The sequence below is a fragment of the Aspergillus novofumigatus genome (genome assembly GCF_002847465.1).
Source record: "Aspergillus novofumigatus IBT 16806 chromosome Unknown P174scaffold_3, whole genome shotgun sequence".
NCBI lineage: Eukaryota > Fungi > Ascomycota > Eurotiomycetes > Eurotiales > Aspergillaceae > Aspergillus > Aspergillus novofumigatus.
Window position 1 is genome coordinate 179,931 of NW_020194276.1, and position 23,737 is coordinate 203,667.

Below are 23,737 nucleotides of genomic sequence, written 5' to 3' on the forward strand. Positions count from 1 at the left end.
GCTCATTATGGGGACTACTAGTTAGTACAGTAGATTCTGCCAAACCTCACTGATCCATGCCAAGATCCTGTTTTGCTTAGTACCAAAACGGCAATTCCTCGAAATGAGTAAAGGAGACCCTTGATTCAAGCTAATTGCTTCTGAAACATCTTCATAACCTTGACTTACCATTACGTAGTATAGAATCCAGGCGACGGCGCTTGAGAATCAGCAGGCTAACCTGAAATCTCGGTGGCGTTACCCCTGGCATCACAATGCTAATTTAAGAGCATGAAATAACCCACTCACGGCAAGCGCAGAGCTTCGGGCTTGAAGCCTAGAGTATGATTGACATCTAACTTCCCTCGTCGAAGGAAACTGTCGAGCGAGCTTCATCTACCGTCAAAAAATTGCGACCCGGAAATCACGATAGGGGATATGTGAACATATATAAAACAGGACCCTCTTCTTACATTCTTCTTTTGCGTTTAGTTGTTCCCCACAACCTTCCATTCACTTCTCTCATGGGTCTGGTTACTCACGAGGTTCATTCTTTTTTCCTCGCTGACATTCCTTACGGTACTACCCGCTGTGGCTGCTCCTTTCTTTTCACTGATTTCACGGTGTACTTCGACTGAATCATACGAAGATGCATTTCAAAGCTGCAGCTATTCAGTTTGCTGGCCTTTATGCAACAGCATTTGCCAAGGACTCTCGAACATTCGCTGTGAACCACTTCTATGGCCAGGGTCCGCTAACAATGGGCCGTATGGATCCCATTATCAGTCCCGGTACTGCATCCAGTCATGTGCACGCGATCCAGGGGGGAGTAACTTCAATTTGACCATGGGTAACGATGTTCTGTTGGACTCACGTTGCACCTCTTCCCTCGTGGAGGCGGACAAGAGCAATTACTGGACTCCGGCATTATACTTCCAAGATCCCACAAATGGAAGCTTCATCTCGGTTCCCATGTTTTACATGAATGTCTACTACTTGTGCGTAGCTTTTAAGTCCCGCATTCTATGAGAAATCCAGTTGCCAACTAACAAGGAACAGTTTCGAACCGACCGATGATGATATCAAAGCCTTCCCTGTCGGCCTCCGCATGGTCAGTGGGAACAGTAGCCTTCGAACTCCCCCACCGGGCGGAGCTGCCAATGTCCTGGACACGAATGAAGGCGTCATTCAACCAGTTCAGTGGACATGCCCACGGACTTCCTATGATCCTCCCTCGTATCCTGCAGATTCCGATGGATTGCATGGTGTTGGGATTCAAGACCCGAATAATGCTGGGGCTGGGGCTGGCTTCCCGCATATGAACTGTGACGGATATGCATCCCCGCTGCGTGCTGATATTCACTTTCCTTCTTGCTACAACCCCGAGGCTGGCCTCGATGACTTCAACAGCAATATGGTGTTCCCGAGCAGCAAAGGAACCACAGGGGGCAAAATGAATTGCCCGACAGGATGGATTCACCTACCCCATATCTTCTACGAAGTTTACTGGAACACCCCTTTGTTTGCGGACATGTGGGAGCAAGGGAATGGCACGCAACCCTTTATTTTGGCAAATGGCGACCGCACTGGGTACTCTCTTCACGGGGATTTTGTGGGTTTTCTTATCCTGATGAGTCCTTGGTACTATTGCTAACAAAGTTTATCTAGATTTCTGGCTGGGATGTAGACGTCTTGCAAAAGATTATTGATAACTGTGATGCCGGCGATTCGGGCATGGACAAGTGCGCCGACGCTGGCACAATCAACGACTCTTCCGACAGCTGCAACATCGCCAACCTGGTCCCCGAGAAGATTTCCGGTGTTCTCGAGAAGCTGCCGGGCAACAATCCACCAACTGGATGGGGTCAAGGCGAGAGCGCATCCTCTAGTTCATCCGATCCAGAAAGCACATCGACTACCACCAGCATACTGTCTGCATCTCAGACCTTATCTAACACACCTACTCAAGTCTCTACTACAGTGAACAGTATCATCGGCTGGTCATATCTTGGCTGCTATTCCGACAGTGAGACTACTCGTGCGCTCACTGGGGTCCAGTTCGCGGATCTGGGCATTGGCAATGTGACTTCAACTGGTTGTATGGAGTATTGCGGAAATGCAGGCTTTAGCCTGGCAGGCACTGAGTACGCTGGCCAATGCTTCTGTGGTAACAATATGGAAGGCAGCTCTAAGATCGCGGCAAACAAATGCGACATGAAATGCGAGGGTGACACCTCTCAGATTTGCGGTGGCAGCTTGGCATTGAGCGTGTTTGAGAAGGCTAAGAAGACTGCATCGAAGAGATCCCGCATGGACTTTCTTCAACATGTGCACAACAAGCATGTTTGATTTCAGTTTTGCGTGAGCGAGTATCTGGTATGTTAAATTACGCGTAGACTCAACTATCACTCAAAATTGAAGAAAGGAGTAAAACAGACCAATCATACTCCTACGCTCTAAGGTACTATTAATTGAGTCGAGCCTTCTCAGAGAGTCAGTGCCGGGAACAAATTCTTCATCTCCAGGATCCAAGCTATACGCTGCCGGGAGCTACGAGTCCTCTAGGAGCGTGAATCCTACTCCCGGGAGCGAGCAGCATCGTTCCTGGGATGGTTTATAGACTCGCCGGGTCGGCTGGCAGTCCACATCTTATATTTGTCGTAACTCGCACTTGAGCTCTCTAACTGTGAAAGAATCTAACTCTTGAAACTAGCTGCCATAGCCCTCGTCCTCAATCATCATCCGCCTTTTCGTCTTCGGGAGACATGGCGGTCGGTGCAGCCCTCGTCCTGAACGACACTCACCACAACTTTTCCGGCTCCAGGATTCTACTCCCATCGTAACGTAACCCCTTATGCCCGACCAGCCTGAATAGTCGTCTTCACGATATCTGCCGCACGGTCTAGCGCAGCTTTGAAGCGCTCGGCGCCCGTTCGAGGACTGACAAAACACACCTCCAGACTGCAAGTAGGTTAGCTGCATGCTCCGCATTGGACAGAGAGGCCGGGAGGCTACTCACGAATCTTCATTCACGGTGTAGTTCATCCACACGTTCTCTGGGTCCTCCATTGTGTAGCCGGGATCCTGGGCCAGTTTCTTCTCGATCATGGTCTGCATGATCAGGCGCGGGTAGCTCCTCTTCATCACCGGGTCGGAGAACAGCTCAGGAACGGCTTCGGCGTCGGCGGCGCCGTCGTCGTGCGCCTCGTGGCTCATGACCTCAAGCACGTCCATCAGCCGGAAGTAGTTGCGGCCCTCGCCGCCCTTGACGATCTGCGCGTTCATCGAGCGCGCCGCCCGCAGTAACTGGGCACGAGCTTCAGAGCTTCAGCCCGCGGCACGCTGCTGTCGAGCGCCGCGTCGCAGAAGTCCACCACCGACTTCAGCACCATCTGCACGATCTCGGGCCGGCCTAGGTGGAAGTGCGCCGTCGACACCGTTTCCCAGCTTGCCGGTAGGTAGCCAAAGTACAGCCGGTTGGCGAGTTGGATCGTCAGGTCCACGGTCGCCTTGATGGGCGCCGAGTGGGCGAGGAGTACGGCTTTGCCGAACGACGGGACAAGGTGCGGCGTGTAGATCTTCGCCCCGGTGGTCGCGGCGTACTTGTCGCGCAGCATCGCCATGAGAGCCTCGATCTCCGCCGTCGTCGCCACCAGGGGGATCTCCTCCAAACTGGCGGGACCGACGGCGACTCGACCGTTCTGACCGGTGTTGGCGTTCTCTGGGTCCAGGGTGTCGATGGCGCCCTGTAGCCTCCGCGAGATCTGAGACGTGGTCATGAAGTCGATCATGGAATGCTCGAAGATGGTACCGGACTTGCTGTTGACCGTGACGAGAAGCTGTAGTGTCTTGTCGTGCCAGCGGTTGAACGAGTCACCAAGATACCCGGACCGGACCCGTTCCTCACGCGTTACCGGGCTGTTGCCATCAAGACACATGACAATGACAGATTTCTCCAACGTTTTGATATACGCGGCCTTCCTCGCGTCCAGCGAGAGGAGCTTCTGTCGGTTCTAGGGGACATAGTTAGTATACCAATCGCGATACGGAGGCAGAGGCAAGACCTACTGTGGCCCAACTGTCACGGTTGTCTGTCGTCAGGATACCCGTCCAGAGCCTTTCCTCAAGACTGAGGTCAAGGATTGCTTGGTATGTTGCTTTCAGCTTCGGATACGAGGCGATGTCGTCTCCTTCCCTGAGTGACACGCGAAACAAGTGTCCTCTTCGCAACACGGCGATGTGCTCCACCCCCGAATACCTCATCATCTTGTCACAGCCCACGTTTGGCTCTCTCAGGGCGTTGAAAAGCCACGTCAGAGAGTAGCCGCAGTTTGGCCGCTCTCCCAGAAAGTCGGGCTCCAGTTTCCTAGAATCTAGGTCATGCTTAAACTCGCACAGGGCCTGGTAAGCGCAGCCGCTCGCTGGGCCTGTGAGTGAGGCACGGGACTGTCAAAGTGGGTGCCGAGAAAGCTGCTGAATGGCACTATAGGATATCTCCGCTTGAGGTACAGTGCCTTGAGAAGGGGGCCAGCGATCCAGCTCTCCACCCGTGGGTCATCGGCCTTGGCGCGAAGCTGGTTGTACAGTCTGCGGCCGAGACTGCCCGGTGCAGCGAGGGCGTGGGCCTTGCGGCTGAGCTCCGCATACTCTTCCTGCGTGTGGGTAATATGGCCGATGCCGTTGAGGAGGTCGTTGACTGCCTCGTCAAGGTCGACAAGTGGGTGCCGAGGTAGCTCCTTGCTCGCCCTGCAACAGTAGAAGCTATGATTCGGGCCCGACGCGCCGTTCTTTGGGACTTTCCCAATCTCCGCCTGGGTGTTGGCCTCCTGTGGCCGCGATTGGCGGATGCCGTCGGGGATCAGCTTCGACCGCGAGGCGACCGTCGCTGCCAGCGCCATAATGCTGCCAGCACCGCCCAGTTCCGACGTCTGGAGGCTGACTTGGGACGTACGCACCATCCAGTTCTTCAACTCGATGCTGACGAGGGAGTCGAGGCCGATGATAGCAAGCGACTAATCGACCCTGATCTCGTCGATGGGCCGTCAAGGAAGACGGCGAACTTGGTCAGCGTGGCGTCCCGGATGAGCTGCTCAGCCTCCTCCATCGTTTTCACGGTACCAAGAGTCATTTTCAAGTCGACCTTGCCGGTCTGCGTGGCGCCTGCATCTTGCTTCCTCTGGAAATGAGCCAGCTGGCTGAAGATGGGATTCTCAAGAAGGTGCTCGTCGTTGGCGTCCAACATGGACTGGTGCGTGACACCCTGGATTGTCTGGTGCAAGTGGCGGTCCCGGGCGAGACTGGTCATGGCATACTCGATATTAGCAAAGAACTCGTCAAAGGAGATATCCATCACACTGTTCTGCCATATCTTACTATGGTAACAAGTAAAAACCTGTCGCCTTTCCCGAAAGGCAAAACTACAGCCACAAAGACGTGAGCATTATCGTTCCGACAATTGACACCGAATCGACCTTCACCGAGTGCATGCGCCTCTGGCTCAGGTCAAATCCTCGTGAGATCATCATCGCAACTGTCGAGCGGAACAAGGCCCGTGTCGAGCAGCTTATCGAGCCATTCCGGCAGAATGCTGATAAAATCATCCTCGTGACGGCGCCGCTGGCCAATAAACGTCACCAGCTGATCGTCGGTGTCAAAGCCAAGGGGAAAAATCTTTGCTTTGGTGGATGACGATGTTTACTGGCGCGTCAACACCGTTGTCCCCTACGTCTTGGCTCCGTTTGAGGATGCCGAGGTCGGTGCGGTTGCCGGTATACAAAGGTCAGAGAGACCTCAGATTCAATGCCTACCCCTGGGTACAACATAAGACTGAACTGAGATTTCTATCAGCGCTGAGGTCCCGCCCGAGCGCCAAGATGCACGAGCGATTACTCCCTGGGAAGCAACTGCGACATTTGACTTGAACCAGTGGAAACGCTCTCGGGAGGTGCACTTCGCTGCGGATGGAGCCTGCTGGTGCCTGTCGGCACGAACACTTTTCATCCGTGCTTCTATCCTCCAGGACCAGAGCTTTGCCGATGCATACACACAGGAGGTCATCGGACGCAGGATCGTGAACACCGCTGACGATGTCGTTTTGACGGGGTTGGTATTCGACCGCGAATGGAAGGTGTCGATCCAGAATACCCCCGAAGCCTAAGTTACCACCAACATTCATCGGGACCACAGGTTTGTCTGGCAACTGCTTCGTTGGGACCGGGGAAGCTTTCGCACGTTTCTGGGGTACATCTTGGTATTCCCTGGCTATAGAAAATTGATGCAGTAGGTCGTCCCCCCGTCTCGGTGACGAGCTTCGTCACGGGGTTGTCTGGTTTGCTTAATTGAACTCTCTACCTCTAATGAGACACCCATATACAACGTCCAAGATGGTTCAGCGCTTCGCTCGCCCTATCTGGGCGTTTGCCTACGTTTGGGCTTGGCTTCAAACGTTGTAGACAGCGCCATGGATCGCGTGAGTACTTCACCCACCCGTGCTGCATACACATTCATCACTCTATCTCACACCCCCATTCATCAACAGCTACGCATATAGCCTTTGGATGGAACGGATATCTTTCAACATACCGAGAATTTCTTAAACGGTACCCCTATTGGGGATGGCAAGTGTGGGCGTTTCTGCTCATGGATTGTATTGGCCCCATCGTGGACATATACGTCTACATGACCATGAATAATGACAATTGGTTGACTAGGACAGCGGACATTAAAGATATTGAGAATTAGGATGTTCATCATGCCTTGATTATGGAAGATGTGGTTGGGCCCCAATGTTGTTGGCAAGATATATAAATATGCAACTAGATCTCATTCTGCATTGTTACCCTCTTCGGTTCAGGCCAACATTGTAGATAATAATTATACTTTAGCAAGAATCAACCGTATAACTAAATAGGGGTATGAAATACGGCCGAAGAGGTGGTAGATTGGCTAGTAGGTACGCAATATGGAATACTCAAATGGCATCCGGAATTTCTGAAGGCACTGCACACTCTTCCACCTACCACCGATGGTCCACAACCCGACGCTTGGTTCACAGTCCGGCCCATAGACGTCCTATTCTAGTTACATGATATCTACTCACCTAATATGCGTGCACCGTAACCCCTCGGCCAGATGAGCCAACCAATGACATCCTACCTTACCACTTTCTACAGACGATGATGTAGTGGCTTGTAGCGTGCATCCGAATGGGCATCATATGGACCAATGTGGGCCCCACTGCGAGTGCTATGCAGGTGATTTAACAACCCACCGGAGACGAGGTCCTGATAACCCAAAGTGCTATGCACAGTCAGCGCACAGCAGCGAATCGGGAATCTCTACCTATCATCCGATTCTGGTCGCCGGCATAAGCGCCAGCCAGCCGTGGCGTAGAGTGCAGGCCTCCACGCAAATCTGCCCAAGCACACCTATTGCGAGTTTCCTGTCAAGTGTTGGCGTAGGTCTGGGGCGCTCCAACTTTCCTTTCCCAATGGACCGCCGGCTATATCTTGCTTGGATTTGTACTTTATTTATTACGATGCGACGAGCGGGGGCATATTTACTGTCGAAGCCGGGGCTCATGGCACACTCCATTTTAGCCCCCAGGCCACACTCTTCATTGCTATCCAAGCTATTTCTCCCCGGCCTCCTCGGCTGGGGTTTGGGTAACCTGTTTATTGTGGTCAGGCAATCGCCGCCACTCCATTGCCCAGCTTGTTATCCAAGCAAGGGCTGGCGTAGCAAGCCCCACCCAGAACACGTTCCTTAAAGCAGAATTAAACGCATCCACGACGGCACTCATGAGCTCGGCAGGAACTATGTCCCTGAATCCACTTGCGCCGGCCGCCACTACGGCTGCACCATCTATTCCCTGCACCTTGCTGAGATTTTTTAGAAGCCCATCAGTGAAGAGGTTCTGCCCAACGCTAGGAGCTAGCGCGCCCCCAAGCATCTGGAAAAACATGATCATGACAAGGCCCGTTGGTATATCTGGCTGGTTGAGGACAACCTGCACAGCCAGAATCGGCATCTGGCTACAGATGCCATAACCAAGCCCTGACAGGATTTGGAACCCTACCCACTGTCCGAGCGGACTGTCGGCACGGACTAGTTGATATAGACCCCTCCGGTGGCCAAGACGAGAGGTCCGACCCACATGAACGGTACATAGTGCCCGAACCTCGACGCTATAGTGCCCGCGCAGAGCGTGCCGAGGCTGTTCGACACGATCAATGGGAGCAGATTGATTCCCGAGTCTCTGGCATTGGTGCCCCTGACCGACTGGAAGTATATGGGCCAAAAGTACGAGTGCACGACTATAGCCACCTGAACGAGCATCATGAAGCCGCATGATGCCGATACGGTACGACTTCGAAAGATGCGAAGAGGGATATTCGCGCTTGGATTGATGTTAGCAAACATTGCTGGATAAGTATCCTCTATGTGGTTAGGGACTGAATCGCAAGAGAAGAAACCAACTTTTCCTTGCCTCGGAATTGCAAGCCCAGGAAGGCAATCAGGAGTAGACCGAATCCGATCAGGCAGCCGAACACCTCGGCATCAGACCATGGGTAGACGATGCCACCCCACTGTAATGCCAAGTTCAAACACACGGTTGCACCGAGCAGCAGAGTAGCCCCAGGAAGGTCAAGTTGATGTAGCTTCTGGTTCCAGGGCAGGTCCCCTTTTACTGCGGGTGGAGGTTTCCTTAAGGTGAACCAGACCAGGACCAGCCCAACAGCTCCGAAAGCTTGATAAATCTTAGCTAATTGGTTTATGGGAGAGGGATATGGGCTTCTTCGTCGAAAGAGACTTACGGAGATTGATCCAGAAAATAAACCGCCAAGTCAGCACCTTGTTATCGGTTATTGAACCGCCCACGAGTGGTCCAATAGCAGATCCAATGTTGTACATGCCCAGGACGATAGGTGACAACATCGCCTGCTTTTTCAGAGACACGCAATATGACAGGATAGTTGTCGTCCCGCTCACCAAACCAGCGGCGCCGAGGCCAGAGATTGCTCGCCCTATGATAAGCGTCATCGAATTCGGCGCCACTGCCGCGATGATGGAGCCGATTTCGAAGACGGCCAGCGAGATGCAGTACACACACTTAATATTATAGAACGCGTAGAGACGGCCGCAGGTCGGTAGCAGTGCCATCTGCGCGATCAAGTAGGACGAGCCATACCAGCCGATATCGTTAAGGCTTTTGAAGTCACTGGTGATATTGGGTATCGCCGTCGCTTAGTATGACAATTAGGTCTGATGCTCCGTCCGCCAGATTAGGAAAAAGCACGAACCTAGAATGGTATTATCAATAGCTAGCACGAGATAGATAGACATAAAAGCCAAGGTCAAAGAAGCGAGAGCCCATCCATGCATATATCCAGTTGCAGGCTGCTCTTCAATTACGTCCCTTACGTCCGTGGTTGCCCCAGCGGGATGCGCAGTCTCCGATGCAGTCTCCATCATCTGTAGCTCTCGAGATTGTTGGGGTACCAAGCGTTGTGGAGAATGGAAGTGATGAACCGGTGGGTTTGAAGTCTGGTAACTTATAAAAAGGCGAGGTTTCCGAAGGCGCCGGACATCCAAATAGGAACACAATTACTCCCCTAACAATGGGCCAATTTCCTGTGAAATAAGTAGGGTCAGGAGCCGGGATTGCAGGCTCACCTCTACTTACACTAATAAGCAAGTGCTACGCCCCCCTTAAAATGCTTACACGCGGATTGGTAGCTTTGGACCATATCCCTAGTCCAGGGGGTTACACAGCCTCCGAGAAGTCCGGGGATATGCCCATGCATATAAGCTAAAAGACATGGTGATATACTACTATTTAGCCTGTTATTCTATTTATCCAGCACCCCTGTCAGATACTAGCCCCGAGCTTACTCAATAAGGAAGGACTCGATTGCAGTTTGATCCTAAGGTATCTGAAAAACCCGAAGACGGAGGGAGGCTGCGCTTATCTTGATTGAGGGAGTCGCCCCAGCCTGAGACTTGCCAGTTGCCATGAAAGTTGTTGTACTTTCTCTTGCTTCACTGATTAACTCGCCCTGTTTTTGTCAAGTTCAAGCGTAATTTCCCAGAGTCCTTGGCAGGGCTCGACCCCTCACTGTTGCGACCACTAAAAATAGCACTACTTACTGCCAGATTCGATGGTCCGCATAGCGCTTTCTCAAGTTAGCCTGTATTCTAATGGTGGATATTAGGGCATCCACATATGGGAATAGCTTCATGGCAGAAATCTCATAACAGTACTGCGGATGATTCCCTACGACCTAGTAGGATAGCTCGCTACCTCTATGGTATATATAAAAGTATATCTACTCCTAAATATGCCCCCGGAGTATGTCAAGGAGGTCATGAAACCTGATGGGAGGGAACTTGAAGATCAAGGGGTTTGAACTGGAGTCCTATCCTGAATCTTTTCAAGCTTCGGTCTTTACGTCAATATCTTGACGCTGTCCTCGCAGTTCGCTTCACATGCTGCTCTAAGAGTGCCAGGACCAATTATGCGACCAGATTGAAGGAGGAGAAGGCCAAGTTAGAAAAGCAGCAAAGATAAAGAGAGAAAGAAGACGAGTAATAAAGGCGAAGGGAGCGGGAGAAAGCTAATGAGCAGAGGTAATAATAAGAGTAAGAAGAAAAAGAGGAGCAGGCAAAAGCTTAATAATGATAAAGCCAGGCTTAGGCTTAAGTTGTGATGACAAACTCTAACTTGACTGAGTTCGCTCCCTACTTAGTCACAGTCAGTGACGGGTACTATCTCTGCGCTAGCTAGAATTACATCTCCTGGAACAGCGACAATCCTGTACAGAAATGGGCTCCCTCATGGATTAGAGCTGCCAGCCTGGGTGATGTTTCTCGCAGCACCAGTTGTGGGTAATAGGTTGCGGGCTACTCGCACGGGAGGTGGGGTATATAACCTTAACTAAGGCTGGGCAGATGCACTGCTAATAGAGGATAGAGACCTCTGAAGGCCTAGGCCAGGCCTACCAGAATCACATAGCGTACCTCAACGAGCGGGGGCAGCATAATCTCAAGATGTGCTGGCTGGGCCCAAACAGTACATAGTATGCACGAGGGCGAAATGGAAGCTGGAGCTCGTGGGCTCCTGATGGCATTAATACAGCAATTACTAACGCGCATAAGGACAGTTGTCACGTCAAGGCTATTACTCTTGAGTGCAGAGGGTCCTATATCATCTCATGCAGGCACAAATCGACCACCGACTGAAAGGGGCTGGGAATGACATGGAATCTGAAGGGGTACTACCCGAATCTGTCGGAAAACAATTTCCTTAAGGGGACAAGTATTGCTGTTCATAGCCAGATTCTATCTTAGTGGTTGGAAGCTGACTGTTTCTAGGCCTTTAAACTCGAAATGAACAATGGAACCGACTTCCTGATTGTGGACAGGAATGATAAGAAGAACAGTGACACATACGTTTGGTTTATGAAGTATCTTTCAAAACATGAACATCTTAGCAGTGCCCCTGATGAGTGGTGGGAAAAGGCCTAGACACAGACAATAGTGGTTTGCTTTGGGAGTCTGGTGTTGTTCCTTGGAAGCAGAAGCATATTGATGATGAGTCAGATTATATAGTCTACTATACTCATTCATGTACTGCGCGGCACTTAATGTATGGTATATATTCCATCCGTGACTATGTATACACTGTCTCACACAGGAGGGGTAATATCAGCAACTATCACCCCTGTATCCTCTAAACAAACAGCATCTTCATTCTCCTCACCGACAGCAGAGTACTTGACTAACCGGCCCAATACCTGCTGGTGCCAGACAAGGCTGTTCTTGCGGTTGCTCTTGTGCCATCGTAACCATCCCAGACGATATTTGTTTGTCTCAGTAGCATTGCCAATGCAGCCACCAGTCAGGACACCACATTAGCCGCGCATAGGAGAGGCCAGTGCACGAGGCTGGTACCATTCTCAATAGCAAATAGAACGAGGTCATTTGTATGGGCTGTGCTCGTTGTGGCTTGTCAGGACGCATTTCCCTGCACATTGAGCCAGCATTGGCATTTTGTGTCCACAGGCAGGAAGTGGCGTCCAGTTGTTTGATTTACATCGAAAAATGCCTTGTTAAGGTACATTGCCCAAGTCAGTCTAGTGCCTATTATATTCGGTGGCTTATCGTTCCACTAGCTTTGCTAGAGACCCTCTGTGCTGGTTATAGCGGTTATAACTTGGGACCACCAAGTCAGGTTCGAGCTAAATAGCGTAGGGTCTTAACTTCTTTGGAAAGGTACAAGGCCCGTTATGACTTAGGTGGCAAAGGCTCGACAGGCCACTCATAGCCTCTAGTGAAGCTCGTCTCGAAGACCCAGTCCCCTTGACCAATGGTCTCCCTCTTCTCCCCATCTCCATCAGGAAGAATAACATCGCAGGTCGTACTATATGGAACCGACACCTCCAACCTCAACCTCTCAGATCCATTTCCATTCTTTTCCGTTCTCCATGAACACGACAGCAACCCGAACGGCGTGACATGCCTAGCAGCAGCACTCGAGAGTTCCGCTCCAATTCCTGGAGCAACGCAGGACCTTTTCCAACCAGGCTCAACCCGTTGCAGCCCAGCAACCCGCTCATACATGAACTTCGCAATCGCGCCGAAAGCATAGTGATTAAACGAGGTCATTTCACCAGTGTTAACCGACCCATCAGCAAGCATACTATCCCACCGTTCCCAGACTGTAGTCGCACCCATGGTGACTGGGTATAACCAGGACGGACATTTCTCCTCAAGGAGCATGGCATACGCGACCTGGATATCCCCAGTCAAGGCCAGTGCTTCACAGATGTAGGGAGTTCCAGCAAAGCCAGTACCAATTTTAAACTCGTTCCTCCGGACTAGATATGCTAGTCGGTCGCCAGCGTGTTGTCTTTGACTGGGTTTCAACAGGTCAAAGCAGATGGCCAAGGCGTATGCAGTCTGGGAGTCGGAGACGATGCGACCATTCGCAGTGACGTATTCGTCTTGAAATTCTTTCCGCGCCGACTCGGACCAGCGTACGAAGCGCGATGTATCGGTATCTTGCCCAAGAATGCGAGAGATTTTGCACATCAAGTCCAGGCTATGGACAAGGAAGGCATTTGCGACCATTTTCGCGTCCGTGGTGCCCTTCCACGGGGCATTGGGTGGTGCAGCAGGATCCAGCCAGTCCTATCTTATTAGCTTCATATATCACCCGAGTTGGGAAATCTTACTCCAAGGTTGAAAACACTCGTGTCCCACAAGTGCGTAGCGCCAATGCTATTCAGGGGCACCTTTCGCATCCAAGTCAACATACTGTTATACTGCTGCGCGAGAATACTCTCATCTCCCGTCTCCTCGTACAATGCCCAAGGCGCGAGAATTGTAACATCGTGCCAGATGGCACAAGGGACGCGTCGACACCAGACTGGGTCGGGAAGCGTTGCATTAGGCGTGACCATCGCCGGCACTCCACCTAGAACACCCTGGTCATACTCTACGTCGACCAGCCAGTTTCTTAAGAAGCTGAAACAGTCATATATGAGCACCGCCGTAGGAGCAAATAATGCCAGATCACCCGACCAACCGAGTCGTTCATCACGCTGGGGACAGTCCATGGGCACGGAGAAGAAATTCCCGCGCATGCCCCAGACTATATTCTGGTACAGCTGGTTAAGTAGCGAATATGAACAGGAGAATCCGCCCACGAGCTGCATATCTGTATGGCAGACGATTGCTTGCGCGGATGCCTCCAGCTGGCCCCCAGTCCAGTTGTCTATCTGCGCGTAGCGGAATCCGTGGAAGGTAAATCTCGGGGCATACTCCTCGCCTTGATCATCGCCCCTGAGCGTGTACTCATCGATAGCCTTGCAAACTCGAAGCGGTTTAGTACAGAGCTCCCCATTTTCGAGCACCTCGGCGTGAGATAGAGTTACCTTGTGCCCGGTGGGACCCTTGATGTTGGATAGCTTGACATAACCCACTAAGTTCTGGCCAAAGTCGAGAATGAGCTTTCCAGATGGGCTAACCATTTTAGACACTGGCTTCAGTGTTTCAATCCGCCGGACAGGCTCTCCAAACCCGGCAGTGAGCTTGACAGAGTCGGGTAAACGTGGCATGACAAGAACGGGGGACCAGCCAGGAGCATCTTGATAGATCCCAGCTGAGGACCAAGCGTGAATTTCCTTAGTAGCATCATACTTTTCCCCATCGTAGATCTCCGCCAGCCGGATAGGCCCTCGCGTGACGCTCCAAGAGCCGTCTGATGTGATCGTCTGCAACCCTCCATCCTTCGATGTCACTTCCATCTGGACCAGCAGCGCCGTATGGGAGCCCCAGATATTGCGATGCCCACCTTCAAAGCCAATGCGACCAGAAAACCATCCCTCTGCCACACGAACACCGATACAGTTGTCCCCAGCCGAGAGATAATCCGTGATATCGTAGGTTTGGTACTGCAGTCTCCCATCGTATGTCGTCCACCCGGGAGCGAGGAAGTGGTCGCCCACACGGCGACCGTTGATCTCCGCTTCGTATACTCCTTGGGCGGTGATATAAAGACGGGCTTTGGCAATAGAGCTTGCGAGCCTGATTTCCCTGCGATACAACTGCTCCGTGTCAGGCTCGGAGGTACCTGGGCCCCATGGAGCCGCGACGCGCTCGCAATTCCAATCACTCCGATTGAGCAGACCGACTTCTAGAGACGCGGGCTCACTCCATTCCGTGCCAACGCCATCCGGATCCCAGGCTCTGACCCGGACAGACACCTTCTGGTGGGAGGTCAAAGGCTGAGAATGTGGCCAGGGGACGAGATACGATGAGGGCGATGACTGCTTGGTAGAAGAAAGAACAGTGACCTGCGAATTCCAAGCCACTTCTGAGACCTCAATCTCGTATGCAGCCTGTTGGAAACCAGGTGGGTAATTCCGGAACTGCCAGGAAATTCGCGGACGAGTCTCCTCCACCCCGATGGTGTTAGGGGGGTGATAGTGCTCAAACTGCACGTTGGCAATGCGCGTCATGATTGAGCGCCAGTGCTTAGCAATGACCATATTTCAGCGGGTCAACCGCTTATTTCTACGATTTCGGTGCGATTTAACACGAGACCCATGCATCATGTCTCAGATTCGGGGTAAGCTGGAAGGAGACTGGAGTATGGTCGGCGCATCTTTATCCCAAGGATCGTTCGGCAATTGATTCCGGGTAAAAGTTCCGGGTCTATATGTGCAGACTTCTGGCTAGCCTACATTCGTGACACGTTCGGACTGAGCACAACTTCCAAGTCCAAGACACAATGACCGACAAAATGAACGTCAACATGTTCAAAGCGGAGGATCCCAACTCTCAACCGTCTGCCTCGCCGGAACCCCCTACGATCCCCTCCCACCTATTGAAGACCTCCCTCTCCCCTCGAGTTTCAAATGGGGAACAGCAACAGCAGCCTACCAAATCGAAGGCGCTCCCTCAGTAGAAGGAAAAGGCCTGTCAATCTGGGACACCTTCACCCATCTCGTCCCGTCCCGGACAAATGGTGAGAACGGTGACATAGCCTGCGACCACTATAACCGCATGCTCGAGGATGTCAACCTCATGTGCTCCTACGGCGTCGATGTATATCGATTCTCCATCGCCTGGACACGAATTATACCCCTCGGTGGACGGGACGATCCCATTGACGAGGCAGGCATAGCCTTCTATAACCGGCTCATCGACGCTCTTTTAGCACGCAACATCGAACCGGTGGTAACGCTCTATCACTGGGATGCTCCACAGAGTCTCAGCGACCGATACGGCGCCTTCCTAAACACAGCCGAATTCGTATCTGATTTCGCACACTTTGCGCGCCTCTGTTTCGCCCGGTTCGGGGATAGAGTGAAGAAATGGATTACATTTAATGAGCCTTATATCATTGCGATCTTTGGACATCACAGCGGTGTTCTTGCGCCGGGCCGGAGCACTGCCACTGGTGGTGATTCCCGTACGGAGCCGTGGAGGGTCGGACATAGCTTGATCCTCGCTCATGCCGCTGCCGTACAGATCTACTCTGGGGAGTTCCAGTCGCAGGGTGGGAGCATCTCCATTGTGCTGAATGGGCATTATTACGAGCCCTGGGACGCGTCTAGCCAGAGTGATCAGGAGGCTGCGCAACGCCGTCTCGAGTTTTACATTGGGTGGTTTGGCGACCCCATCTTCCTAGGTCGGGATTATCCACCGGCCATGCGAAAGCAATTGGGCGATCGATTGCCGTCCTTTACTCCCATGGAGCTGGACCAGCTGAAGCATCTCGCCCCGCTCAACGCTTTCTACGGAATGAACCACTACTCCACCAAATTCGCCAGAGCTCTCCCCGAACCCCGGCGGACGACGACTGCACGGGAAACGTGGAAGAACTCGCCACAAACTCCCAAGGACGAGCTATTGGCCCCGTCTCGGGGATGTCCTGGCTGCGGGTTGCGCCTGAGGGGTTCAGAAAACTCTTGAACTGGGTCTGGAATCGGTATAAGCTGCCTATCATTGTTACGGAGAATGGGTGTCCCTGTCCGGGGGAGAGCCAAATGTCCTTGGAGGAGGCAGTGAATGATGAGTTCCGGATCACATATTTTGGATTGTATCTTGATGCGATTTCGCGAGCCATCTATGAGGATGGGGTCCCGGTTGAGGGGTACTATGCGTGGAGTTTGATGGATAATTTTGGTATGTTCTCGCCTCCCCTTACTGATGCCTTGTCTGACAATTCGTTATCCAGAATGGTCTGCCGGCTATGGCCCTCGCTATGGCATCACCCACGTGGATTATAAGACCTTGGTGCGAACTCCCAAGCGCTCTGCATTGTATCTGAATGAAACGTTCCGGGAACGTAGAAAACACTCGCGATAGACTTCTTTTCTGTGGGTAGAGGTATAGAGTACGAATGGTATACTGTTCAATTCGCAGCTTAATTCATTTCATCCCCCATCAATATTCGTATCTTTTACCAGGTAGAGCACGGCCATTGGCCTGTCATAATCTAGCCCAGGAGGAGAGAGTTAAAATGGACGCTAAATGCAGCCACATCGAGTTTCTTCCCCTTTTCGGTATAGTTTTCGAAGTATGACGGCAATTGCCACAAGGGTCATGCTTGGAGACTTTCGGCATGTCGGCCTATGATTTTCAGATCTGGTCCTGGCGGACTCGGGTACGTCTCCAGATCCATCCCCAGGACCGCCCCCGCACTGTAGCAATCTGGGGAGGAGAGTCGGCCATTGATGGCACGAGAATCCGGTTGTCCCGAGTTAGTGCATATTGCTGTGGCTTAGGACAGTATAGAAGACAAGTCTATAGAGTTGCGAGGCGCTGACAAGATCGAGCCACTCGGGGGTAATTATGCCATGAGAGGCAAACCAGTATGATTAAAGAGCCTGATCTCGAGCTCAGGACAGAGTAACGCCAGACCTTCATGCAACTTACCTTTTGTCCCGATCGATTGCCTGTCATTGAGCCATGGAGTCCGCACGCGCCACAGAAAAGCCTCCAGCGGTTGAGCATGTCGAAACAAGCGATGGCGCGCCCGTCAAGGGGACGCAGCAGTGGATGCAGCAACGAGGGGGCAGGCCATGACCGGATACGAGCATCTCAGTGTCATGGAAACGATCAAGACTTTCAAACTGGCCAGCTTCATATGCGTGGCTATGGCCTTCAGTGCCGCTACCGACGGGTATCAGATTGGGTTCGTATCACCCACTGGCTGTATGAAACGATACGTTAACAAGGTACAGTATCAACGCCAGTGTCATCGCCAACAAGGGCTTCGTGGCTCGCTTTGCCACCAAGAAATCGCACAATGGTTCCCCCGCTCTCGCCTCCTCGATCCTCAGCGCCTGGAGTTCGATCATGTCCTGCGGTCAAATCGTAGGCATGACAAGCTTGCCATTCTTGTCCAGTCGATACGGGAGGAAAATCGCCATGTACACCTACTGGTTTATCTTGGTTGGTAGCGTGATTGCCGAGTGCATTACACGGTCGTGGCAGGGCTGGTTGGTGGCCAAGCTGCTGGCAGGAATCGGAGTGGGATGCGTGCAATCCACCGTGCCAGCATACATATCCGAAGTAGCCCCACGCGAATCCGTGGTGCATTGTTGATGGCATATAGTTTCTGGTGGACTCTGGGCTCCTTCTTCGCCCAGGTAGCGCTGCAGCATCTCTCACGGAGTGATCCGACGGATTACCTCACCCCGGTCTACACCCAGTGGGCACAGCTCGGCGTCATGTTGCTCATCTATCTCCTGGTTCCGGAGACACCAGCATGGTGTGTCAGCGCCGGCAAGCTTGACAGAGCCAAAAAGGAGCTGTTGAAGCTCCATCGAGGAGTCAAAGACTACGACGCCGACCATCAGCTACAGGTCCTGGTCCTGGCGGTGGAACACGAGCGTGCCGTGGCAATTGAACAACGCCGCGAGAAATGGTACGCGATCTTCCGGGGAACCGACGGATTACGAACGGTCATCTCGCTCTGGACGAATCTCTCGCAGCAATTCATTGGTCTCACCCTGTTTGGGTCGTTTGGCACGTATTTCTTCCAGCAGGCCGGCATTGATGACCCGTTCAGAGTCAAGGTCATCACTTCGTCTATTCAGATCGGCACGGTGCTGGTGCTGGTGGCCGTCGTAGACTTTGTGGGAAGGAGGTATCTTGCATGTGGTGGGACAACCCTCTCGTGGCTGTCCTGCATCGCCATCGGCATCATCGGGACCACACCCCGGGTGAAGGCCTCTACATATATCTTCGTCATGTTTGCCTGTTTCTGGAGTAAGTAGCCCCTTCCGACGAGACTTTTACAGTGACCAACCGTATCAGATGTCGGTCTGGCCGCAAATGGAGCCACAGGATGGGGGTATATCGGCGAGATCTCCTCCCAGCGTCTGCGCCCGTATACCGCCGGCTTCGGTGCCGCAACAACCTGCGTGGTGGGAGTTGTGATGAACGTCCTCGTACCTTACATGACGAATGCCAACGAATGGAATTGGGGCCTCAAGACGGGCTGGTTCTACGCGGGGGTCGGGTTCCCCTTTGCCCTGGGGATGTGGTTTTTGATTCCTGAAACTGCTGGGTACGTTTTCTACCTTTGAATATTTAAGAAATTGGCTGATAAGGCCACTCCAGGCGTTCCTCCGCGGAACTGGATGAGTTGTTTGAGAGAAGGATCAAGCCGTGGAGATTCCATAAGACGCAGACAGCGACTCAGCGCCTTGTTCAGGAGAATAAGCGCCAAGAACGCTAGGAGAGAACTGTCAGTTCCAACCGCAGGCAGCTTGCGGGGCGGTCCATATGAACGGGAGGGTAGGAGGATGTCCCTGTATCTAGTAACAGTGGACAATAATGGTGGGGGATCCTGGTTGATACACAATAGTTTACGGAATATGTCCTATAATAAGAGGCGCCTTGCTTCGATGTCCGGTACTTTTGCCAGTATATTCCCATTAAAAACATAGAGATTCCGCTGGAGTGGTATCTCGGTGGTAAATTCAGCATATCTCACTACTAGCCCTTGTTACGCTGTCGTGGAGAGGGCACAAGGGCAGTGTATGCTGCACGGCAGTGTTTTGAAGGTTTCAAATTCCCATCGATTGCACTCTAAGGGACAAAAGGAGTAGGAGAAAAATATATTGACTTCATTTTACGTTGGTACGTTGATCTTGTTGAGCAGTTCTCTGTCCGCCCCTGGTAAATGATCCCTAGCAAGCTTGAGCAAAAGCTCCCCCCAGCCTTCTAACCACCAATGCCCCGAGAGTATCTGCAAGGAGCACCCGTAAAACGCAAGGGTGAGGAGTGCAATCCGCTCTTTGCGAAGCAGACAGTCAAAATAGCACAGGTCGACCACGACTGGCCAGGCCATGATGGCCCGCGAGTCTCCGCTTTGCAGGTAAAGTTGAAGTAGATCTAAGAGGTTCTTGATTGAGCCGTTCAGGGCCGGGTTAAAAGGCACCGAGTTCGGTGATGGCCCCGCTTGCGGCAGAATGAGGTCCAGTGACAGCAAGTGCGCGCACAGAGCCAAAGCAGACTGTTCTGCCACTGTTGCTATCGGCTTTTGACACTGACCAACCCGCAGCAAGGGCTGCAAGGGTCCTTGTTCGATCCACGATCTGGCCTGGTTCACGACGGAGGCCGCCCCACGAATTAGCCTGAACGCTTCGACCACTGCGATCAGACTCCGGATCCTCGGGTTCTTTCTTAGGTTCCGCGACGCGAATACAAAGACCGGAACCAGGCAAGACAGCGCAAACAGGGCGTGGCAGTTTTGGCGGGTAATGTTCTTGAACAAAGGGGTACACAATGCCAGGGACCGGCTATGATGCATCGCAGCGGCCTCCTCGTACATCTGGCCATGGCTCAAGGGCGCACTGTGCGCCCGGTGAAGGGCAGAGACTGCCAAAACACTGTGCATTAGGAAAGGGTTCGCCAACCCCTCCTGTGGCATGGCGGTGCGTATGACATCCTGCAACGGCTTAGCATCCGCTAGGTAGTTCGCAGTCGCCGTATGCCAGTGATGCAACAGCTCCAGGTCCAGCAGAGGGAGTACAGAACCGCCCGGACGCTCTAGAATGACATCGGCAATTGACGGATGCGGGGAGGTCTGGGGCGCAAAGCTCTGAAAATCACATGGGAGCTGTTTCCTGCGGCAGGAACCACAGACCGGACGGGCTTCGTCACATTTTATTTGGCGCCGCTTGCACTGGGTGCAGCCGTGGTGAGATTTGGAGTGGGATCGACGCGACGGCATTGGTTTCTCACGGGGGGTTGTACTTGTGGATGAAGGTCGAGCAGAATCCGGGGTATGCGGATATTAAACCTGGCCAGGGATTGTGGGGTCCGTAAATCTTGCTGCATCAGGCTAAGGATACGATATACGATCTAGCGGGTCCACTGCTAGTGCAAAATTAGCTTGTAAGTTGTAATATCCCGAGGAGACTGGTCATATGGGTTGGGTTTGGATGGATCCGCATAGGGTTCAACCCAACCCATATGGGTTTTGGGTTAACCCATGACACTAGTCATCCACCTTGAAATCCACATATTTTACACATGATCTTAAACTATACTACTTTAGTAGGCGGGAAGATCTCTCATTAAGAGAATATTATGGATATCATGGATAATCCATAACCCAGAAGCCCATCAATATTATTATAAACATACTGGAATGTTGACATGGCGAGGCTAGGCTTTAGTTCTTACCTTCTTCCTTTTTACTCTCAAGGCTAAGACACAGATAGTTGGGTGATTAAATAAGTTGGATAAACCACTAAATGACTAAATCCATAGACCTACTAAATTCTGCCGGTCACGTGCACCCAAATGGGTTATCTATACCCATTTGGGTTGGGTGTCATCCACCCATATACATGTGGATTGGGTGGGTTGGATATGGATTTGCGGATTGGGTAAACCAGTCTAATCCCGAGACATGGGAATCAGGCGATGGCATTATCCAGATGTGAGGGAGTCGTAATTTCTGTGGACCTCACCCAAGTCATGCCTTCGGGCTAACAATATGACCGATCGACTCCTGATTGTCGAGTCTCGGGGCAAAATGATGAGCGATCTTTATTACCTCCCCTTGAACCTCGCTGCCAGTCAGCGACCTAGTCTCTCAGCGGCATGGTTTACGAGCATCCATCGGGATGCAGGCGAAACCGAGAATCCAGATGTGTCTATAGCCGACCGGACGCCGGTTTATGGGCAAGTGATAAGAACGACGCATGAACACAATAAATCCCCCGTTCCACAACGATATATCCCCTCAGACATGATACTGAAGCCAAGTTGCGGAAACAAAGATGGCTATTCTTTCTCTCGTCCTTGTAACCGGGCTCTGGCTGTCGACAGCCTCAGGGCAAGCGCCTCCGGACCCTGAACCCTTCACCGTTGTCGAACTTCCCCTCCCTCCCGTCGTGTCGAGCAGCGCCGTTGGGGCCTGCACCACTGATGTGAATCCTCGTCGAACGGGCTGTATTGGTCAGGTTTCAGAGGAATTTCAGGCGGGTGATTTTATACCAGACGGAAAGCATGTCATTGTCAATGTTGAGTTCGTAGGCGCTCCGGCTGCTCCTGATCCCGCCAGCATATATACCGGTGAACAGCTTATCCTCGTCAAAGCCGACGGCACCACGTTTACCAACGGTGACCCGTGGAGGTGCCTTAGCTGTGGTGTTCCCGCTGCAAATGCCCGGTCACTGGACCCACAGAGAGACTATCCGCATGTTGCTCGCAGTGGGAAAAGGGCTCTCTGGGGCCACAACATCGTGGAATGCAGCGGTCTGCTTTTGACCAGCGAGGAATGCACTCCGAATAAGACCTTCATCTACCCCATTTACTGGCCAGTGAACGCAGATGGTTCGGGACCAGGTGGAGCTCCCCGTGAGATGCGTATGCATCCAGATGATGAGCACATGGGATGGAGCTCATTCACGTCGAATGGAGGACAGTTTGCTTACTTTGGCCGACTTACATTCAACAAGAACCCATCGACCGGCGACGTCCGAGCCCCTCGCTATGACCTGGTCGATGTGAACGTGCTGATTCAGCCCAACGGGCCGGCTGCCATTATGGCAAATGGGGATGAACTAGAGTTACACGATGAGGCCATCACGGTCGGAGAGCTGCGCGGATTCAGCGGCTCTGGGGATGAGATTCTTTACATTGGTTCCCCTCGGGAGGCAAATAATATCGATGTGTTTGCTGTCCACCTTGTCACTGGCGCCGTTCGGCGTCTAACGAATCACCCTGAATATACCGATCCTGTCGCGTTCTCTCATGATAATAAGTGGTTCGTCGCAATGGATACCCGAGGCTCCGATCGCCAGATGTGGATGTCCGGCATGCGCATGGTCCCTCCCTTAATTGACCTTGTCACTGTCACAGCTGCATCTTCGACCCGCAACAATGGCCCGCGTCGCTTCTTTCAACCTATCTTGATCGACCGCTATGGTGACCGTGGTGACTATTTTGGTCAGCAAGTCAATGCTGAAGGCGACGGGAGCAATGGGAGCATTAACGATCCTAACTGGAACGGCCGCGCAGATCCAGCCTTTTCCCCAGATACCACTCGCATTGTCTTCTGGCAAGCCTTGGTGACGTCTCCTGCCTGTGGAGGCGTGAACCCGCTGGTATGCCCTAACTCGACTGCGAACGGAGGACGCCGCTACCGTCTCATGGTGGCTCGTGGTACTAGACGCCAGCCCACGAAACCCGCCCCAGTTTTCAAAGTTCCTGCCGCGATTCCCTGGGCGACACCATTTCCCCCTGGTGCTACAGTCCCAGAGCAATACAAACTCCCAGCAGGGAACTACACCCTTAAAGGGCAGATTAGCGGCATTGCAGACGTCGCCATCGTGGCCAACCCAACAACAGGCGGGTATCAGACCATCTCCGTGGAGTACGACAATTACTCCGATGATGGCAAACATATAATAAACGGCTACGAGTCCGTCACTACCAATCCTGATTCCTCCAACCCCTGGATGAACAGGCTGAACTGGTTGTCGGATCTTCAACAGACGGGCGTTGTCAATGCGACGAAGAAGACGGGTCCAGGGGGGTTCCAGCTGTCTATTGATGCCGTGACGAACATCTTTGAAGCCAATGGGACGCTGACTACAACTATTGACGGTGTCGTGTATCGCCAACCCGCTAATGGGTCTTGAGTCGTCGGATGCACTGTGGTTGTCAGAGGTGGTTTAGATCCGAATCTGTGTGAAGTGTGAGATCGGCAGATGGATTG

The 23,737-nt window shown here is 52.4% G+C and overlaps 9 protein-coding genes across 9 annotated transcripts; 5 read left to right on the forward strand and 4 right to left on the reverse strand.

Moving 5' to 3' along the window:
- Positions 1-581: 581 nt before the first annotated feature.
- Positions 582-2,328, forward strand: P174DRAFT_502341 (DUF1996 and WSC domain-containing protein; the record flags this gene model as incomplete). The annotated part of the gene is made up of 4 exons (XM_024831089.1): positions 582-770; positions 803-977; positions 1,039-1,591; positions 1,648-2,328. The coding sequence occupies exons 1-4, from the start codon at positions 629-631 to the stop codon at positions 2,326-2,328; spliced, it is 1,551 nt and encodes a 516-aa protein (XP_024683442.1). The 5' UTR covers positions 582-628.
- Positions 2,329-2,831: 503 nt separating this feature from the next.
- P174DRAFT_418821 (choline/carnitine O-acyltransferase) lies at positions 2,832-5,329 on the reverse strand (the record flags this gene model as incomplete). Its single annotated transcript, XM_024824728.1, has 6 exons — positions 2,832-2,940; positions 2,999-3,252; positions 3,321-3,992; positions 4,048-4,400; positions 4,427-4,956; positions 5,040-5,329. 6 exons carry the CDS (start codon positions 5,327-5,329, stop codon positions 2,832-2,834), a joined length of 2,208 nt encoding a protein of 735 aa, XP_024683443.1.
- Positions 5,330-5,463: 134 nt separating this feature from the next.
- Positions 5,464-6,136, forward strand: P174DRAFT_418822 (uncharacterized protein; the record flags this gene model as incomplete). The annotated part of the gene is made up of 3 exons (XM_024824729.1): positions 5,464-5,583; positions 5,636-5,757; positions 5,827-6,136. 3 exons carry the CDS (start codon positions 5,464-5,466, stop codon positions 6,134-6,136), a joined length of 552 nt encoding a protein of 183 aa, XP_024683444.1.
- Positions 6,137-7,609: 1,473 nt separating this feature from the next.
- Positions 7,610-9,781, reverse strand: P174DRAFT_458469 (MDR family MFS transporter; the record flags this gene model as incomplete). The annotated part of the gene is given in 7 exon segments (XM_024829670.1): positions 7,610-8,102; positions 8,135-8,377; positions 8,458-8,728; positions 8,796-9,224; positions 9,282-9,461; positions 9,481-9,612; positions 9,778-9,781. The coding sequence occupies 7 exon segments, from the start codon at positions 9,779-9,781 to the stop codon at positions 7,610-7,612; spliced, it is 1,752 nt and encodes a 583-aa protein (XP_024683445.1).
- A 2,483-nt stretch (positions 9,782-12,264) lies between these two features.
- On the reverse strand, positions 12,265-15,002 carry P174DRAFT_458470 (alpha-L-rhamnosidase; the record flags this gene model as incomplete). The annotated part of the gene is made up of 2 exons (XM_024829671.1): positions 12,265-13,170; positions 13,215-15,002. The coding sequence occupies 2 exons, from the start codon at positions 15,000-15,002 to the stop codon at positions 12,265-12,267; spliced, it is 2,694 nt and encodes an 897-aa protein (XP_024683446.1).
- A 272-nt stretch (positions 15,003-15,274) lies between these two features.
- P174DRAFT_458471 (glycoside hydrolase family 1 protein) lies at positions 15,275-16,857 on the forward strand (the record flags this gene model as incomplete). The annotated part of the gene is made up of 4 exons (XM_024829672.1): positions 15,275-15,330; positions 15,396-16,226; positions 16,322-16,674; positions 16,727-16,857. The coding sequence occupies 4 exons, from the start codon at positions 15,275-15,277 to the stop codon at positions 16,855-16,857; spliced, it is 1,371 nt and encodes a 456-aa protein (XP_024683447.1).
- A 603-nt stretch (positions 16,858-17,460) lies between these two features.
- Positions 17,461-19,237, forward strand: P174DRAFT_458472 (putative MFS alpha-glucoside transporter; the record flags this gene model as incomplete). Its single annotated transcript, XM_024829673.1, has 6 exons — positions 17,461-17,529; positions 17,571-17,686; positions 17,736-18,066; positions 18,144-18,765; positions 18,814-19,066; positions 19,120-19,237. 6 exons carry the CDS (start codon positions 17,461-17,463, stop codon positions 19,235-19,237), a joined length of 1,509 nt encoding a protein of 502 aa, XP_024683448.1.
- Positions 19,238-19,633: 396 nt separating this feature from the next.
- P174DRAFT_368311 (Zn(II)2Cys6 transcription factor domain-containing protein) lies at positions 19,634-20,737 on the reverse strand (the record flags this gene model as incomplete). Its single annotated transcript, XM_024822219.1, has 1 exon — positions 19,634-20,737. One exon carries the CDS (start codon positions 20,735-20,737, stop codon positions 19,634-19,636), a length of 1,104 nt encoding a protein of 367 aa, XP_024683449.1.
- A 1,057-nt stretch (positions 20,738-21,794) lies between these two features.
- Positions 21,795-23,660, forward strand: P174DRAFT_429296 (uncharacterized protein; the record flags this gene model as incomplete). The annotated part of the gene is made up of 1 exon (XM_024825565.1): positions 21,795-23,660. One exon carries the CDS (start codon positions 21,795-21,797, stop codon positions 23,658-23,660), a length of 1,866 nt encoding a protein of 621 aa, XP_024683450.1.
- Between the last annotated feature and the right edge of the window lie 77 nt (positions 23,661-23,737).